Here is a 21,535-nt window from a genome sequence, read left to right as displayed (position 1 = left end):
CAATGCAAGGCAGTTTTGTAAGACTACATAATATCTGAAATTTAAAAAAATAATTTTAGAGCTTCAGAGAGGTAGAATGACCTTTCTCCAGCCCTCTAACCCTACATCAACGTAATCTTTGAATGAGTATTACTGTGAGATTCTGTGGCTCAGCAAAATACCTACATTCACTTATGGTCATGTGATTAGTCTGTCGGATTTTCCCTGACAACTTCCCCCCACATTATTCTTAAAGATCCACTGCTACCATACGCTTTAGTTTATATCACTTAAGTACCTCATGGTCTTCACCTGTAACTGAAGGTGAAAAAAATCATTTTTCTGAGGAAAGAGAGCTATATATCTTATTAATCTCAGTAATGCATACATTCCTTCACTGTTGCTAGGTCTAACCCTACTCAATCTACATTATAACAGTAAGAAGGCATATAGATGTGGTGATACTGTGTAAATGCATGCTTGATGAAAAAGATGTAATTCCAATGAATGGCTTGATCAGGAAGTAAACTGCTCTTCTGAAAACAATCTAGAGAGACATGAGTAGGAATAACAGAAAACATTATGCACCCTCTGTTTTTCCCTAGAGCAGCAATTTCCAACCCTTTTCATCTCATGGCATACATAAACTAATTATACTAAATTCTAAAGCACATGAAAACATGTATTTTTTGCTGACCTGACCAAAAAACAAGTATAATTTTGAGTCATTCACAACAGACAGCTATTGTAGTGTTGGCTGTTTTAATTTTTTAATTTAACAATCTAAAAAAAAAGAGGTCCATGACTGACTACATAGTCAGGTATTGCATGTTTTAAAAATTCTTGTGGCACTCCAGTTGAAAATTGCTACACTACAGCATAACCTCACTATGTGGCCTTTAAATAAGCAATGACCTAGTTATCATTTTAACAGTATGAAAATATACAATTGTACTTTTGGAGTAAGGTTCTTTGAAAATGAGATCGTGTTAAGAGCCTCTACTTAGGACAAGGTTTCTATATTCCTGAATTACGTTAAAAATTAAAATCTATTTTTAGATTTTAATGAAGCAATCTCAAAATGCTTCATTTTGGTGACAGAGGTGAAAGAACAAGAATGATTATGAATTTCATGTACTTTTTAAAAAATTGGTATTTTAGAGAGACAGAGAGAAACATCATTTTCTTGTTCACTTACATGTTTTCACTGGTTGCTTCTTGTATGTGCCCTGACCAGAGCTGGAACTGCAACCTTGGCATATCAGGATGACACTCTGACTACCTGAGCTACCCAGCCAGGGCTAGCTTTTTTATACTTTTGCTATAATGATTATAAAATAAGGGAGCTAACAATATTTTTGTTTTGTCTGCACTTGCTATCTCATGAAATATTTTGTTGTATTTGTGCTTTTAACTGACAGTAGAAACCAGCTTCCAATAAACACCTTGTCCTTTAGTAAATGAATCCATTAAATTCATTTTTTGCCAGATGTAAAAAAAAAAACTTACTCTTTTCAATCATTTTACAATACAGTCATGTGCTGCACAACAATGCTTTGGTCAACAACGGACCTAATGATATATGATGGTAGTCCCATAAGATTATAATGGAGCTGAAAAATTCCTATCACCTAGTGACATCTTAGCTGTCAAAATATCATAGCACCACCTATTTACTCGTGTGTTTGTGGAGTGCTGGTATATACAAATCTACTGTGATGCCAGCCATATCAAAGTGTAGCACATGTGATTATGTACAGTACTAATATGCAATCATGGTAATAAATAACTATTACTGTTTATGTTTTTACTATACTTTTTGTTTGTTATTTTAGAGTGTTTTTTTCTACTTATAAAAAAAGCTTGTTTTAAAACAGTATGCCATATTACACTAGCAGTAGCCTCATATACTTCCTATTTACTAGATCTTTTGATTACATAATTTCTCTTGTGCTTGATTTAATCTCCTCTTGTTTTATAAATTTAATGTAGCCTAAGTATACAGTGTTTATGAAGTCTACAGTAGTGTACAGTAAGTCCTAGGCCTTCACATTAATTCATCACTCACTGAGTCACCCAGTGAGCAAGCATTCCTGGTAAGGGCCCTACACAGTTACGCAATGTTTTTAAGCTTTTCTACCATATTTTTACTCTACCTTTTCTGTGTTTAAATATGTAAATACTTACAACTGTGTCACAACTGTCTATAGTATTCAGTACAGTAACGTGCTGTACAACTTTGGCAGCCCGGGGGCAAAAGGCTACACCAAACAGTCTAGGTCGGCTTAACCATCTAGGTTTGCGTCACTACCCCGTGATTTTCACACAACAAAATCCCTTAATGATGCATTTCTCAGAACATATCTCCATTGTTAGGCAGCCTATGACTGCATTTCAGAATTTACACATATGCACATATCCCTTTATTAAATTATTTATTCAATAAGCAATGCACTTCTACTATGTGTCTGACACTGTAGTGACACTGTGGAGAAAAAGAGACATTAAAAAAAAGTCCCTATCACCAAAGACTTTAGAGTTTAATGGAAGAAACAGAGACAATTACAAAATACATAAACATTTAGATATGATGCCTGCAACTTATTTGCAGAAAATGCAGAAAAAATGTGTGTGTGTGTATGTGTAGAGAGAGAGAGAGAGAATAGGCAAATATAGCATAATGTTACAATTGATGCATCTGGGTAAAGAGTATATGGGAGTTTTTATAAGTTTGAAATAATTTCAAAATTTTTTAAAGATTTTACTTATTTATTTTTAGACAGAGGGGAAGGGAGGGAGAAAGAGAGGAAGAGAAACAAAGTGTGGTTATCTCTCACACACCACCCACCCGGGACCTGGACCGCAGCCCAGGCATGTGCCCTGACTGGGTATGGAACCAGCGACCCTTTGGTTCACAGGTCAGCACTCAATCCACTGAGCCACACCAGCCAGGGCAAAATAATTTCAAACTTTAAACTTAAAAAAAAATTTTGTTGGGGGCCCAAAATATTAAAACTTGACATTTATTGTTTATCAATACAATGATAGGCAAAGGTTAAAGAAACATAAGCTGTAAGTCAAATCTCCTAGAGAAGGACAACCACTTAAATAACCATTCTTCCTGAGTAGTATGATTATTCATTATGACAGAAGGACTTATTTTGACTAAACTACCTAAATATCAGGGAGATATCTTCAAAGAGTTTATATATGTGACAGCACTTTGAAAGTATAAAATGCTATGCAAATGCAAGGCTTTAACAACACAACGATCGGAAAAATGTAATGTGAGATAGAGATAATGTTTCAGTGAACACTGGTCTCCAAGAATAAGTAATAAACATTTTAACACCTTTATTAAGGTATAATTTACATATTATGAAATGAATATTAAACTTTTACTGAAAGATATTAACAGTGCCTCCTTAGAAAGAGCCAAGGTTAAAAAATTGTTTTAATCTGACAATGCATATTAAGTTACTACTTAAAATGTAGCGCCAGCCATCCCTATCAACAGAATTGTCAGAATCAACAGAAACTGGCAAGGATGAGATGAAATGGCCAGATTTTAGACTATTTTTTAGTCATTTTTCTCAAAGCTGGTTAGCTATATAGTTAGTACTCCATTACAGGTACATACATAGTGTATTTCAAGTAATCTCCTATTCTTGAACATTTTGGTAGTTCCCATTCTTATGCAGTTACAAATAACACTTCAATGGATAACTCTATGTGTGTGTGTATATATATATATATATATATATATATATATATATATATATATATATTTGTACTGTTGGGGGTCTATCTTCAAGATAAATTCCTACAAATGGGAGTGCTGGATGAAAGAATAAGCACATATGCAGTTTTCTCATTACTGCCCAAATTCCCCTCCATAGGAGCTGGAATGTACTAGATATTAATTCATTTGGTAATATACCAATACCTTGGAAATCTTGGTGCACCGCTTTAAGATTTCAGGTGTTAGTTAGATATAATCTTGTGATGTTGGAAGTCTCCCTCACTCCTGCCAAACCTGAATGTTTCTATATATTTTTAAATTTTGCAAAACATGGGAGAAAGTAATTACAAGGAAAAGTAAGTTAACCTTAACTACTTACTTAGTGGTGTTGTATCTGGAGGTGGAAAATTCTCAGTAAAGTTGACATTACACAAGTCTGTGCTACAGCAGCAGAAACGATATGTTCCATTCTGAATTGAGGGAGGAGTGGTAGTTACTACGCATTCTTCATAGTGACACTCCTGGGGATCTCCAATGTGAGACCAACATCCTATAAATTGATATTAATGTAAACAAAATGAAAATAAACTAAGACATAATTGAAATAGTTGCATCCAATGTAACAGAATACTTCAGTTAGAAAATACTGTTGCAAATCAATAGGAGACACATTTTTTTTAAATAACAGGAAAATGGCAAAGTATAAATAGGCATTTCATGTGGGTAAAGCCAACAACAGTTAAACACCATCATTAATACAATAATTATTAAAGCAACAGTAAGGTTTCATTTTTGTCTACATTAAATTAATCTAGGTTTAAAATTTAATGATATATAATTGTAACAAGGATCTCATACACTGCTTGAGGGAATGTAAATATAAATAGCATTTCTAAAAAGCCACATAAAAATTTTTATGAACAGCCTTTAAAATATTCATGTTTTATAATCTAATAATTCTACTCTGAAGTATCTACTACAAAGAAATAATCAGATAAAATCAAAAGTTTATGTTCAAAGATGTTAGCTAAAGTAGTCTGTATTACAGTGAAAAGCAGAAAACAACATAATGATCAACAACAGTAATGCATAAGTAAAATGTGATATGTGTAAACAATGAAACATTGTGCAGGGGTTCAAAATGTTTATTTTAAATTGGGAAACATTCATGATATAACTTATGATAGGAAAAACGGTGTGAAATAATTTATGCAGTATTATCCTAACTCTGAAAAAAAAGTACACACACATATAAACATAGAGGAACATCGAAACACACCTAATAGAATAGAATAAAAGGAATTCTTAAGAGTACAGAATAGTAGATGTTTGTTTTTCTTAGTTCTCTGTATTTTGTAAACATTATACAATAAGGATATATAATAGCATCATAACAAGAAAGGTGTTATTACAATAAGCTAAAAGTCAATGTCCATTTACAATTTGGAATTTGTGGGTAATACATGGATACATGCTTCTAAAATACTGCTTTTCAGGAGAAGGTTTTAATCTACCTCCATGCTTTTCAGATAAACTTCAATTGTATGAAACACAAAGTTATTTCAGATAGGAAAAGTATTACTTGCCTTGTTTTACAAGATTTATGTCCCCTTTTGATTTTTCCCAGAGACCATAGCAGGTGCTACCTTTTGAGCACAATATGGTTCCATTTTCATGAGAGATTCGACTCTCACCTATCCCAAGGTCTTGATAAGGATCTTTAAATGCACATAGACGTTCTTGATTCTGAGAAGCTAAATTAAAGAAAATAAAAGAATAATAAATTAATTTCATGATAAATTTGCCAAACATTATTATATGAAATCTTAAAGATTCTTTTCAAAAGGCTTTGTAAATTTCCCTACTAAATCCCTAACAAGAGTCAAATAAATTTGTAATTTTATATTTATGCAATGACTTCTCTTTGCTCATTAATCTGTAACCTCCAAATAAGAAGCAAACTTGAAAATTCATTTCTCAAAGACAATTTACCTCTAACACAAATTATTTTCATCACTTTTTCCTATTACATAATTTTGGTGTCTGAATAAATATTAAAAAATGTCCATGCTCTAAATTATCAAACCTCTGAAACAAACAAATGAACCAGCCTAGAGGATCAAATAATTTTGGGAAATTCTACAGTATTCACTTTTATCATATTTTACAATTAGTTGTAGGAAGCTAAACCTGTATTATTAGGCATGGTAAACTAAGGATGGGGAGAGTGACTATAGTTTCCTTTGGAGGGAAACAGAACTGTTCTAAAATTAAACTATGGTAATACTTGCACAACTCTATATATTTACCAAAAATAACTGCTCACTTAAAATGAATGAATTTCATGGTATATAAATTATATCTTTTTTGAATTTTTAAAAGATTTTATTTATTTATTTTTAGAGAAAGGAGAAGGGAGGAAGAAAGGGAGAGAAACATCAATATGCAGTTGCCTCTCACACACCCCCAACTGGGGACATGGCCCACAACCCAGGCATGTGCCCTGACTGGGAACTGAACTGGCAACCCTTTGGTTCGCAGATCTACGGTCAATCCACCTACCTACACCAGCCAGGGCATAAATTATATCTTAGAATATTTGTTTTTAAAAACTAAGGCTAGCCCTGACTGGTATGGCTCAGTAGGTTGGATGTTGTCCTGCAAACTGAAGGTGGCAGGTTTGACTCCAGGTCAGGGCACACATCTGGGTTGTGGGCCAGGTCCCCAGTTTGGGGGCATGTGAAAAGCAACCAATCCATGTTTCTCCCACACATCAATGTCTTTCTCCCTTTCTTTCTCCCTCCCTTCTTCTTGCTCTAGAAATAAATGAATGAACTCTAAAGGTAAAAAAAAAACATGGCTACCAGTGAGCAAAAAGAAAATGACTCTGTTATTAAAAATATCAATATGATAGCCATAAGAAGAAATGCTCAATAATCCCTCATACTTAAGGGAAAACCCAATTCAATTTCAGTGTCAACCAAGCTTTCTCCATATACATACTCCGATTTAAATTTCATGAGAACATTTGTCACATAATTTATCATCTACCAAATATTTACCAAATATTTGGGTAAGTAAAAGGTTATCAAAAGCAATAGTTAATCTTTATTTGGTTTCTTAAAGTAGACTTTTTTAACGTGTTTGACTAGTCAGAATAACAGTCTATTACACTTGGCCAATAAAAATATTCCTCATGGGCTTCTGATTACTTTTTCATTTTGGGTGTATCTTATTTGGAATGGCTTAATTCACTAGCACCTTAGGACTGGAGATAATTCATTGAAATAATGTTTCTGAACCTACAAAACTAAGGCTCAGACTTGGAGAATCACTGAAAAGGCCAACAACTAACATGATATAACTAATATCATACTTACTTGTGAGAATATTGAAGCCTTCCCATTGAGATCATGAATAAGGCAAGGATGTCCCTTCTCATGCAATAAAAGGAAATAAAAAAGCCCTCGCCAGGAGGCTCAGTTGGTTGGAGCATCATCCTGTACACCAAAAGGTTGCAGGTTTGGTCCCTGGTCTGGGGCATATGCAGGAGGCAACCTATCTATATTTCTCTCTCACATGGATGTTTTTTCTCTCTCTCAAATCAATAAACATATCCTCAGGTGAGGGTTTTTTTAAAAGAAAATAAAAAGCATACAGATTGAGAAAGAAGATATATATATATAAAACTGTCTTTTGGGGGGAATATTAGAGCTAAAAAGAAATAAGCTTCAAGACATAAAAAGACCCGGAGAAAACTTGAAGGCCTACATGAAAGAAACCAATCTGAAGGAACTACATACTGTATGAGTCCAACTATGTAACATTCTGAAAAAAGCAGAACTACAAAGACAGTAAAAAAATCAGTGCTTGCCAGGGCTTCAGGAGAGAGAGGAATGAAGGGACAGAGCACAGATTTTTAAGGAAGCTCAACTATTCTTTGTATTCCAATGGTAGATACACCTCTTCATACATCTGTCCATAGAATATACAACACGAGTGAACCCAAGAGTAAACTGTGGACTTTGGGTTATGATCATGTGTTAATGTAGGTTCATTAGTTCTAACAAATGTACCACAGTGATACAGGATGTTGATAGTGGGTCAGTTGTGCCTATGTAGAGAATGGGTTACACAGGAACTCTCTGTAATTTCTTTTTTTTTTTAATATTTATTTATTTATTTATCTTTAGAGGGGAAGGAGAGAGGGAGAGAAACATCAATGTATGGTTGTCTCTAGTGCGTCCCCTGCTGGGAACTGGCCTGCAGGGAACCGGCTTGCAACCCAGGCATGTGCCCTGACTGGGAATTGAACTGCAATCCTCTGGTTCGCAGACCTGCGCTCAATCCACTGAGCTATACCAGCCAGGGCTCTCTCTGTAATTTCTACTTTATTTTGCTCTGAACATAAGACTGCTCTAGAAAAAATAAGTTTATTAATTTTTTAAATGGGGGACTTCTGAAAAATGCAATAATTTATTTAAAAAAGAAATCTCTGATAAAGAAAACACAAAGTAACTTGTTAGGGATGGTTTTTCAGAGACATGAAAGGAAGGTGAGGGTTCTTGTGGCTATACCACTCAAATCACAACTAAAAGGTACTTCTTGCATGGTCTAATGTATTGATGGTGGAATATTTATTATTTCCTAGCACATCGAAGAATTATCAATATTTTATAAGAGGAAAATTCAGACTTTATATTTTAGATAATTTTATAAGTTATGTTCCTATAACATGAATAGAGAGAAGAACAAATGTTATCAATACTGAGTACCTGTTCCATTTACTGGGTGCAAAATTATATGCATTTTAGAACACCTTCGATTTTGCAATGGTCAACAATAGATTAAGGGACATCTAACCACATGCTTTTCCCTTCTCACACTCCATTCCTCTTCTTTATCCCTTCCTCACATCAGCCTCTTTCTTATGACCACATATATTCAGCATGCCAACTTCCTTTAGATGCAGTTTCACAAATATTTAATTCTAGTATATAAGTCCTAGATATCACAAAAATAAAACCTGGAGCACATACGGGAAAATCCCCCATAGAGCATTCTTCTTAACCTAAACTAGGCTTACTCTTTGAAAGTCATGACCACAAAGTAAATCTAATAGATTGAATACCTCACTCTGCTTAGGAGTTTGAGTTTATATCTACTGATTTACTTATGTCAAATTAAAGAGGATTTGTGTGTGTGTCCCCTTCAACTCACACACAATGGTCCTCTTTAATTTGACTTAAATAATCAGTAGATTTTAAAATACGTTTCTAAAATGCAGATGGTTTGTGTCTAATACTTCCAACAGTGATAACAAGTGTATTTCTGAGGCAGTGTCTATAAAGAAAGTCAAAGAAATGAAGCATTTACCCCAAACTTCAAAACCTCTATGGAAGAGACAGAAAGCACATGAGTTGTTGACAATGGCTAGGGGAAAGGGGGACTGGGACATGATTGCTTAGTGGGTACAGGTTTTCCTATTGGGGTACTGAAAAATGTTCTGAAAATAGTGGTAATGGTTATAAATGTACTAAATGACACTGAACTGTATACTTCAAAATGGTTAAAATGGTAAATTATATGTTGTGTGTACATCACCACAAGTATTAAACAAAGAATACAGTTGTCTATTATTAAGCCAGACGTTAAAGAGATTTATCAAATCATACATGGAAAAATAAATAAATAAATAAATAAATAAATAAATAAATAAAACCTCTATGGATATGTCAGAAGTTGAGAGCCAAACTGCCATGAATACCAGTCTCTGGTTTATATGCAAACAATTTGGCTCTCATCGACCACTAGAATGTACCATCACTGCTTTTTATTTCCAATGTTGGAACTTCCATTTTCCCTCATCTGCCTCTGTAACCAGGATTGATAGGAAGTTATAATGAAACACTAAGATTTGTCCATCCCCTTCAATCAATTATTCCCCGAAGGTTGACAAGGCAGATTTTTTTTTATTTTTTATTTTTTTAATATTAAATTTTATTTAGTTACTTTTCAAGTACATTTTTTTTTATCTATTTCTCCCATTCCACCCCACCCCCCCGCCCGGAGATTTTTTTTTTTAAATCTAGCTAACGACCATCGTAGAATGTCAAAATCAATTAGAAGCTGAGAGTATTTCTTTATTGCATTTCAAAATGTATAACTTGGTAATACATACTGTAGCTTTGGTCAAAAATTGTATCCTTCTCTAAAACAAGGTAACTTCTTCAAATTACAGCAAACATTTGTTTACTTGAGAAGGAAAAACATTATACATTTAACTGTCAAATGGAAATTACAATTGGTATCTTGGTGATCCCTCTCAATAACCCTGCAAGGTGGGCATTCATCATTTCAATTTTACAAAGAAGGATACTAAGTCATACACAGGGCTAAGGAAGTTATCCTAAGTCACTCAGCTGTTAAGTATCAAGGTAAAGATTCAAATCCATGTTTGTCTGATTCTAGAGTACCTACCAATTAGACATTTGGTTAACTTATCAGAAAAATTTAGATTTTTACTTTAATGCTTTTTCTTTTGAATTTCTAATTATTTTCAATCAACTTTTTAATATTTCAAACTGTTTATAACAGCAAAAAGCTAAAGGTATAAAGAGTAATCATCCCTGGGTGGACATGACTGAATTAACAACAATAACTAATAATAAATTAGAATAATTATAACAATATACTGTAATAAAAGTTATGTGAATGGGGTCTCTCTATCTCAAAAAATCTTACTGTACTCTACTCACCTTTCTTTCCTTGTGATGATAGGAGATGATACAATGCCTACGTGATGACATGAGGTGAGGTAAATGACATAGGCATTTGTGACCTAGCAATGGGTTACTACTGATTTTCTCACTATACGGCTACTAAGTGACTAACAGGCAGGAAGTACACTTCCTGTCTATACGCTGTATACAGCATGGATACAGTGGACAAGGGGATGATTCACATACCTGGTAAAACAGAGCCAGGTGGTGTAAGATGTCACCATGCTACTCAGAATGGCATGCAATTTAAATCTTATGAATTGAAAGAACTTATGCACCCCTATGTTCATGACAGCACTATTTACAACAGCCAAGTGCTAGAAAAAGCCTAAGAGCCCATCAGTACATGAGTGGATCAAACAACTGTGGTACATTTGTATAATGAAATACTGCACAGCAGAGAGAAATAACTCCTAACTTTTGTGACAGCATGGATGGAACTGGAGAATATTATGTTAAGTGGAATAAACCGGTCAGTGAAAGACAAATACTATATGATCTCACTCATAAAGGAATCTAATGAACAAAATAAACTAACAAGCAAAACAGAAACAGAGACATGGAAACATGGAACAGACTGACAGCAGCCAGAGGGGCAGGGGCAGGGGGGGAGGGAAAATGATGGAAAGAAGGGGAAAGGACTAGCCAAAGAACATGTATGAATGACCATGGACATGGACAACAGTGTGGGGACTGACTGTGGGAGCTGGGGGCGGGATGGGTGAAGGAAGGCAAAGTTGGGATGACTGTAATAAAATAACAATAAATAATAATAATTATTAAAATAATAAAACTTATGAATTATTTACTTCTGTAGTTCTCTATTTAATATTTTTGAACTGCAGGTTAACTGAAACCACAAAAGCAAAACTGCAAATAATGGGGGGAGTACTATAATCAACAGAATTAAAGATGGCAGGTAGAACTTCTGGAAATGAAGAGACTATAAATTACTTACTCAAAAAACCTGGCCATGGTATCAACTGAGCCATGGCCAAAAACCTGGCCATGGTATAGACTGAGATCCACAATTTGACCAAGTCATTTCCTTGTTTAATTTTCATTTCCAAAATCCTTAAGATAGTATAAAAAGACCTGCATACTCTAGCAACTGCAAGTCCTCCTAGCCCCATGCAGACAGCTGCCATAGAGAATCATTCTCATTCTCACCTGAGAGTCTTTGTGCATCCTCTGTCCTTTACCTATAATGTGTTATTTACTTAACTCCTATTTATCTTAATATTTTTTTCAAAGGATCTTTTCCCATAACCCCAGACAAGTGAGGGTGGAATGCCTACCAGATGCTCCATAGCATTCTATATATACTTCACACAATTTCTACACTTCTTAGTATTTATAATGTGCCTGACTTATTCACCAAATTATAAATTCTATGAGAAGGGCTTGAGCTCTTGTTCACCACTGGGTCTTCAGCACACAGCATTATACATGGCATTCAATATATGTTTACTGAATAAGTGAATAATTGATGTATTTCCTTCCCCTATTTTTTCCAAGGACAAAATATTACTAAAACATTTTTTATATCAAAAAAGGTAGGGCACATCAGCAAAATAAAACTTTATGTCCATGCAAAATCTGGTACAATAGTAACTTCATTTACAACAGCCCCAAAATGGGAACAATTCAAGTGCCCATAAGTTGGTGATTGGATCAACAAAATGCAGTACTATTGAGCAGTAAAAGGAACAAACTACTGACACATCCAACAACATGGATAAACCTCAATATCACTGTGCTGAGTATAAGACACTACACACAAGAACACATGATTCAATTTATATAAAATCCTAGAAAATACAAAGTAATATCAGTGGTTGTCTGGTACAGGGCAAAAAGTCAGACTATGAAATGCACAAGAAATATTTGGGGAATGGTGAAAATGTTTTGTATGCTGACTGTGGTTGTGGTTTTCACAAGTATTACAAATTATAAAAATTCATCAAACTGTACAGTTTAAAAAAATAAGTCATTTTTTAAAAGGCAGGAATACATATAAAGCTAAACAAGAATAAGACAACATGGTTCAAGTGAATTTTTTATGCATGTTATAAACAAATTATGTAGAGAGATATTTTACTGAGTTACAGAATCTTGTGCCTAATCTGCAAGTCTCTTAAAAGCAGGTTTTATGGATGAATATAAATTTTCCTTTAAGTTTTGGTGGCCAGAATTTTTAAAAACCTTCACTGTCTGTCTAAGCAACCCAAGAGTCATATAATGCCCATTTTTCAGTAGCTGTAATGTATTTATCTGTACTGGAGAAGTCTAAATGCCTTATCTTTACCCTGGAACAAAGTTCAGGGACTAATTCTGGGTATGTGTGTGTTTGGCTTCTGTTTATCTAAATGTCAAAATGAACTATCTAAAATACACAACCCAGGAACCTTGCAGCAATGGGGAAAATAACTGAATAACTGAAGCAACAGTATCCCTTTCCTAGAATACAAATTTCTCAGGGCCAACACAACTAAAATTTCTGAGTACCACTACAATTCCACTATGAAAATTACAAAGGAAAGAGTGTCTTAAACTAATAGAAATGTCCCTATAAAATTTGGTATAAACTCAAATTTCTCAATTCAATGATAATAAATCAAGTAAGGAAGTTCTTCATTTTTCAATCCTTTAAAAAATGAAATAATTATTCCTTAATTTATATATTTCTACATCCAGATTAAATAGATTAAACTGCCATTCTACTGAGCATACCCATAATATCAAAGAAAAAGCAAAGTGGGAAGATTACAATCTTCATAAGACACCTCCTCAGGATGTTTCTAAATATGATGCTATGTCAGGAGTCCCTGAAACCACCCCAGAGTTTGGTGATTCACTGGGAGGATTCATAGGACTCAGCACATCATTTTGCTCACAACTATGATTTAATATAGCAAAATAATACAAACCAAAATCAGCAGAGGGAAAAGTCACATGATGCCAAGTCTAGAGTAAACCAAGTACAAGTTTGCTAGAGTCTTTTCTCCATGGAGTCCCTCCAGGATGCACTGAATTCCTCCAGCACTAAATTGTGACAACACATGTAAAATGTCTAACTTAGGAAGTTCATCAGAGACTTACTATGCCAAGTTTTTACTGGGGATGGTCATGTAGGTATTCTCTGCTTAGGACACACCAAAATTCCAGTCTTCCAGAAGAAAAGGAAGTGCTCAATATACATCATATTGTTTGTACAGCTTAGGCATAGTAAACCACCCTTATTGGATATGAAATGGTGGGAACACTCCCAAAATCCAATTTCTTACATGCCAACCAAGAGTCAATCTTGTAAGCAGACCTTTCTAAGGATAGCAAGCTTGCTATGTTAATTCTATCTACATACATACCTACAGAGAAAGTCAACCAAAAGCTGATTAAACATACACAGACCTACATACTCAACAACTCTGAGCTGACAAAATATGTCAGATAATCCAAGCTCTCTCAAACGCCAATGAAATACATTGTTCTCCCCAAACTCAGAGCAACAGTAAACTATAGAAAATCGGACAGGCCAAGCCCAAACCTCCAGGAGGCTTATACTAAAAAATCCTGAGGCCTACTATAATCAGTCACTAAAGAGTCAGTCAAATATTTATTAAATACCTATTATATGCCAGCAACTATTCTAACTCTGGAGATACCATGGGAATAAGGTACAGTTTATATACATAACATAACAGATGGTGACCCTAATCTCGAAGTTCTTATTTTCTAGTAATATAGAAAGAGGTAAATAATAAAACTGTGTGGAGGTCAGGAGCAAGTCTCCCACAGCACCACTCTGGCATGCAGATTATTTTGGCTGAAAACAATTAAATCCCAACAAACTGAAAAAGTTTTTTTTTATACCTCCCTCTTTCCTTCTTAAAGAGATTCAGATAGAAAAACCTGCTCTAAGAAAGCAACTTTAAAAAAAAAAAGAAAGCAACTTTAGTGTAATCACCATAGCATTTTCACTTTAGGACATATGGATTAAGTTGATAGGAAAGTTGCATGCAGATATTTGTTCACTAGATTCCCACCATCCCATTGTTTCTAAGTTGCCTGGAAAGAATTTGTTTGCTACTTTCTCATCTACCTGTGAACTGTCTACTTATCCTTTGAAATCCCAGAACCCTTTCCCACTTTTTTTCTTGTCCAAAGTGATATATATACCCTATTTTGCCTCACTGTCTTTGGAATTTTCATGCTTATGTGAATGCCCCATGTGCATGTATTAAAATTTGATTTTCTCCTGTTAACTTGATATATGTTGTTTAAATTATCTGACTGGCCAGAAGAACTTAGGGGTAAGAGGCAAGTTTCCCTGGCCCCAACAACTGTAAACAAAGAAATATATAAGAACTTCATAAGAAGTCTTTTGGTGATTCAATTTTCCTCTCATGTTGCAATTAGTTGTCATTCTCAGTAGCTACTCTTACCAGTAGAGTAAATTTTAGAATATCCTAAAAATAGTCTTTATTTACATAATTAAGTACAGCTTTCCTGGAGAGCAGCTTGGTGTTTCCTATTAAAAAAATTTAATATGGATGCTTTTAAGCCCCCAAATTGCCATTCAAGTTTTTATACTAAAGAAATAGAGAATATGTAAAATATGTGTAAGTGTATTTAATGGAGCATCATTTATAATAGTAAAAGTCAGAAGTAATGAGTTCATTAATCATAAACATTAAGTTATCAAAATCATGGTACATCTAAAATAAATACTACACAGCCTTGAAAAACTGTTTAGATTTGATTTGCTAACATTGGAAAAAGAACTAATTACGTTTTTAAATGGCAAATACCATATTTAACATCATCATAACATAATTCCATTTTTGTAAGCATGTGTGTGTGAGAGAGGGAGAGAGACTTTGAAAGGATATATTCCAAAATGTGGTGGGGTTATGAGTTGGTACTATTTATATACTCTTGTAAACAACAATGGAACCTGAGCTGTCATGCCAGAGGAACTGCCTTGCACATCTCATACCTCTGGGGACTTTAACATCATATTATAATTTCGTGGCCAAATATTCATTTTTGCAATTCGGATTGTGATTTTGCCTGCATAACAAATAGCACTCTTTGTTTTTGCAAGATTCAAGGGAGCAGAGACCTTGACCATATCTTATTTTATAAACGCCCTACTGGAACTCAGATGTTTGCCACATCTTGTAACACCACCTGCTGATACTGCTAGGCTAATTTAGCTGAGACCGAACAATCCTGATGCCCTCAACTAATCAGAAAATGTTTAATGTATACTTTTTATTTCTCTCCCCTTGCCAACCAATCCCCTTAAAAACCAGCTTCTTGCATTTTTTGCCTTTAAAAACCCTGCCCTAACTCCCCTGCTCTGGAGCATATTTTAAGTTTATGCTGAAGGCTATGTCTCCCTGGTTTGCAAACCATATATGAATAAAATTCTTTTGCCTCTCAGAAGGGTCTTCTGAATTTTTTGTTCACACTATTATATTAAACTAATATGATATCAAAACTGAAGGCCTGACAGGCCCATCATTATGGTTTACAGACAGACTATCAACTAGCAAAAACAGAAACAAATGTAAAATTCTAGCAATTATAAATTATTGTGCATATTTAATTATATAGGATTCTCTCACTAGTATATTGACTTTCAAGTTTAAAATTCTTTGTAGAAATTATGCTTGTATATATTAAAGGATATCTATTTAAAAAGCATTGAGACACTATCTTGAAGTATTTGGTGATGGAATGTAGCAAGATCATCACATGTTTACTTTTATTTTTTTGTTTTTATTTTTTTAAATTTTATTTAGTTATTTTTCAAGTACAGTTTTTTGTCTATTTCTCCCATCCCAGCCCCCCACCCCGTGCTCCCCACCTCCCTCCCATTTCCACCCCCCTTAGTTCTCGTCCCTGTGTCCTTCCTATTTGTTCCTCCAAATCCCTCCCCTTTTTTCCCTTAAATTCCCTTCCCTCTCCCCTCTAAGAAAATAAAAACATAGACACTGAAATAGAGAACATGTTTATTTTTAAATATATCTACTTCATTAAGAATGTTATTTGGGTTTGTTTTCTAAATATTAAAAGCATAAGATATACTTCTAAATGAAGAGCTAATTCTAGGGGTAAAGAAAGGCAAATAAAAGAATAGATTGTTCAATCCAAAGTTATACTGATCACATTTCTAGGTGCTGTAAAAAAACATAGGCAACCTCCATAAAAACACTTTATTGAAATGAGTCTGACATACAAAACACACTCACTAAAGTCTTCAAAGATCATGATGTCACTACATATATAAATATAAACACAGAAACAACCCAGGCAAGCATGTGGAGCAACTAAAACTCTCATACACTGCTGGTAAAAATGTAAGACAACACAACCACTTTGGAAAAGTTGGGTGACAGTTTCTTATAAAAGTAAATATAGTAACCTTCATACTCAGCAATTTCCCTAAGTATTCCATGAAATGAAAATATATTTATACAAGACATTTATTTATAGCAGAATTAATCACAATAACCTAAAGAATACTACTCAGCAATAAAAAGGCATAAACTACAGATCTATGCAACATGAGTAAATCTAAAAAACATGGGAATGAAATAAGTCAGACACAAAAAGACTACATACTATATGATTCTACGTGTAAAATATGTTTGTCTACAATAAACATTGTAGATAATGTTTATTGTAGGGTAATGTGGCAAACATTGAAGTGAAAAATCAAAATAACAGGTCTTTCGAATGATATAATGGAACACAGAATTTTGTTTTGTTAAAAATCAAAAGGCCCAACTTTTATATTTTCAATCTATCAGGGTTTTCTTTTTCTTTTTTTTTTTTTTATTTTCCTACCACACTAATTCATCAAGGCCTTCTCCTTCCAGAGACTTGATGTACTCACTTCTATTTTTTGAAATTTGCTTAGACACCCCTCAACCCTTATAAAGACTATTTTTTAGAGTAGTTTTAGGTTGACAGCAAAATTGAGGGTAAGGTACAGAGATTTTCCTTACAACCTCTGTCCCCACACATGCATAGCCTCCCTTTTTATCAACATCCTCAGTGAGGAAAACCTTCCCTGACAGTTATTTAGCAAGATTTTTAAGGAAATAACCCATTTCCTACTTGAAAGATTAAAATTTCATGAAATTTTGCTAAGTTAAATATTACTGTAAATAGAAAAACAGTAGAAATCTAGACTGCCAAAAAGTATGAGAACAAAGAATAAAAGTGTTATTTCTTTCTCTAAGGCAGTAAAGTTCTCAACCAGGAGCTATTTTATCCTTCGGTGGACATCTGGCAACGTTTGGAGACAATTTTAGTTAACGCCATTGCAGGTGACAGTGCCACTGGCATCTGTGGGTATAGGCCAAGGATGCTGCTAAAATTTTTAAATACATAGAGCCCCCACACAAAAAAAATGGTCTGTTTTTTTCTTAATCCCTTCACCTTTTTCTCCCAACCCTCGTCCCTCTGACAACTGTTAGTCTGTTCTCTGCATTTATGAGTGTGCTTCTTTTGTTTATTTTGTTCATTAGATTCCACATATAAGTGAAACTATATGGTATGTTCCTTATACTGGCTTATTTCACTTAGCATAATACTCTCCAGGTCCATCCATGCTATTGAAAAAGGTAAGGTTTCCTTTTTTTGGCCAAGTAGTTTTCCATTATGTCAATGTACCACAGTTTTTGTATCCACTCATCTACTGATGGACACTTGGGCTGCTTCCAAATCTTGGCTATTGTAAACTAACACTGCAATGAACATAGTAATACATATGTTCTTTCAAATTAGTGTTCTGAGTTTCTTTGGATATATTGTTAGAAGTTGAACCACTGGATCATAGGCAGTTCTATTTTTAATTTTTGAGGTAACTTCAAACTGTTTTCCACAGTGGCTGCACCAATCTGCATTCCCACCAATGGTGCATGAGGGTTCCCTTTTCTTAGACATACAAGTAAACACAAAGGCATATTCTTTCTTGAACCAATCCTGAATAATCTTTTTATGTGATACATACAGGAAATCTCATTGTACTGGTGGGGATGGCCATAATAAAAATGCCAAACATTCAAAATCATTAGAGACGATGTAGAGAAATGGGAACATTCATACATCACTGGTGGGAATACAAATAGTGCAAATGCTTTGACAAACAGTCTGGCAGATTCTCAAAAGGTTACCTCTATGTTTAACCATTTGTCACTGTTCACAGTAATTGCTAAGACCAGTAATTAATTTCCTAGATATGTACCAGAGAGTTGAAAACATATATCCACATAAAGACTTGTACACAAATGTTCAAAGCAGCATTGATCATAAGAGACAAAACTTTAAAACAACCTAACTTTTATCAATTGATGAATAGATAAGTAAAAAAGTAATATACCCATACAATGAATTTTTGAATGATTAAAAAAAGAAGCACTCATATGGACTTTCTAAGAACCCCAAATAGACAAAACAATACTAAAAGAGAAAAAACAAACCTGGATATCCCAAACTTCCTGATTATAAAACATTGGAAAGCTACAATAATCAAAACTGCATGGGTACTGGCATAAAAACAGATTTACACAACAGAACAAAACACAGAGCCCAGAAATAAACCCTCACATATATGGTCCAATAATCTTCATTTCGATAAGTCTTGCCAAGACTACACAATGGGTAAAGAAAAGTCTCTTCAATAAATGATTCTGGAATAGGTGAATGTCCAAATGCAAAAGAAAGAAGTTGGATCCTTTCTTATCTTAGACCACATACAAAATTAACTCAAAATGTATTAAAGATCTTAAATAAGTTAGAATTATAATATACTACTGGGAAAGCAATAGAAAAGTCAAATTTTCCATAGAAGTGCAAAAATTCTTCCTACATAAAACATCTCTAATAGATGATCTACTTAAATGTTTTCAGGAGCTTGCTAATTCAAAAGATACACCATGTTTTGTTGCAAATCACAAGGCCAAGATGCAAATGAGATCTCTTTATCAAGATAAAATAGGTTTTTCATGAAAATGGCCAATCTATTATCATTATTACCAATGATGTGCCATTTTACAGTTAAATTACAACAGTGTAAAAATTCTTTTCAAGTCATAACCTAGTATACACACTATAAAAACATATAAGTGAACCAAGAACTTCATGAAACAGTATTTATTCTTGTTTTCTCTCATTTTCTTTTATTTTTAAAAGATTTTATTTATTTTTAGAGAAAAGGGAAGAGAGGGAGAAAAACATCAATGTGTGGTTGCTTCTCGTGTAAGACACACATTGGGGACCACAGAGGACTTGGCCCACAACCCAGGCATGTGCCCTGACTTGGAATCGAACCTGCAACCCTTTGGTTCAAAGGATGGTACTCAATCCACTGAGCCACACCAGCCAGGGCTCTTTTTCTTTTTTAATGCTAGTCACAGATCAGTGATAACTCAGATGCTCAGGAGACAAAATTCTCCCAAATCACCATGAAGTACAGCTCAGTATAATTATATCCTATTAAATGAAAATTCAGTAGTAAACATGGATTGTTATTGCTTCCAACCCATTGGTTAGGTTAACTGCAACTAATTTTGCACTTCCCCTCTTTAACCAGGTGGCCATATTTTAAAAATTTTCTTAATTGATTTTAGAGAGAGAGAAATGAAGGAGGAGAAAACAGAGAGAGAGAGAAACATCAATTTATTGTTCCACTTACTTAATGCATTAATTGGTTGCTTCTTGTATGTGCGCTGACCAGAAATCGAATCCACAACCGTGGCATATTGAGACAAAATTCTAATCAAATGAACTAACTGGCCAGGGCTATGTGGCTGTATGTTTTTATCAAATTCAAGCTGACTCCCATCCCTGTGCTCATTATTAAAGAATTTGTTGGGGCAGGTAAGAGTGTGGTGATCTTCTACTCATACATATACTTACACATATACAATACTGACACATATGCCCATACATATAGAATAGATGGGTGAATATTTTCTAGAACTGACACTTCTTTCAATTAATTTACATATCTGCTATAATCATATCTATACATTCTGTGTAACCACATCTACAAATGTTCCTGAGAATGAATGCAACCAGTTATCAGTTTGAGAAACACAAGTTCACTTTTAAATAATTTCTCTCAAATTATATTTTTCTTCCTATTTGTAACATGTTCTCTCTCTCTCCTTGCTCTCTTTTTCCTCAGAAAATAACAAATTTCAGCCTTTGATAAAAATCTGATGAATTATTCTAACAGAAAGAAAATATTAACATCACCAATTCAAAACACCAAGACCTTAATTTAAGGTAGGTCCAGTCCCTTGTAAAAAACCTTAGGATCTAAGCCATGGTTCCAGTCAGGAAAATGTTACCACAAGAGCCTCTTTGCTGTTCCCTTCCAGAGATACTTATGCTGCTCTACCACAACACTGTAATTAGACAGTGTCTCTAATGAACTGAGCTTAATCTTTATCTCTATTCCAAAGGGTTTTAAATCTAAAGCCTTCAAAATTTTGTACAGGTAAACACGTGCATTTTTTAAAGGAAAAATGCCCACAGCTTTTATCTTAAAGGAGAAAATCTGGAGGTATGGCAGACATTGTAAAGAATCTTGATGAATATCTCTTCATCCCCTAGCAAAGATGTCAGCTTGTCCAGCAACTACATCTTTTCCTCAAGGAAAAGAACTATGACTTTATTCCAGTTAAAACCACAGCAACTTCCCCAAAGAATATTTATTAGGTAAAGCATATAATATCAACAAAATTCACTGTGAAACACACAAAAAGAAGAATCTATTCAAGCTACAGAGAGTTAATATAAAAAATTAAAAGATCACTAACGATCCAAACTACTACTGGATATACCAGCTGACGGGCTATTTGTCTGACTTACAATGAATGCTACAGTTCACGAAAAGATGTATCTCGTCCTTGTCAGGAATTCAGGTAACCTCAGAGACATTCTGAATTTTGGCAAGACCTTCAGGCAACTTTGTTCAAAAGACTAGATTTTTTTAAGTAATTGAGTT

At 34.2% G+C, this 21,535-nt stretch overlaps 1 protein-coding gene across 2 annotated transcripts in view; it reads right to left on the bottom strand.

Moving 5' to 3' along the window:
* BMPR2 (bone morphogenetic protein receptor type 2) overlaps positions 1-21,535 on the bottom strand; it is a 152,635-nt gene that overhangs the window by 67,542 nt on the left and 63,558 nt on the right. For both annotated transcript variants that reach the window (XM_037153462.2, XM_037153461.2), the window contains 2 exons: positions 5,308-5,475; positions 4,101-4,271 (listed from right to left, as the gene is read on the bottom strand). In XM_037153462.2, coding sequence (XP_037009357.2) covers positions 4,101-4,271; positions 5,308-5,475 — 339 coding nt within the window. The remainder of the gene's footprint in view (positions 1-4,100; positions 4,272-5,307; positions 5,476-21,535) is intronic.

This window comes from Artibeus jamaicensis, unplaced genomic scaffold (assembly GCF_021234435.1).
Source record: "Artibeus jamaicensis isolate MK-2021 breed Jamaican fruit bat unplaced genomic scaffold, CSHL_Jam_final contig_391, whole genome shotgun sequence".
In the NCBI taxonomy this organism is placed as follows: domain Eukaryota; kingdom Metazoa; phylum Chordata; class Mammalia; order Chiroptera; family Phyllostomidae; genus Artibeus; species Artibeus jamaicensis.
The sequence above is the reverse complement of the archived record's forward strand: the minus strand, read 5'-3'. Positions and strand labels throughout refer to the sequence as shown.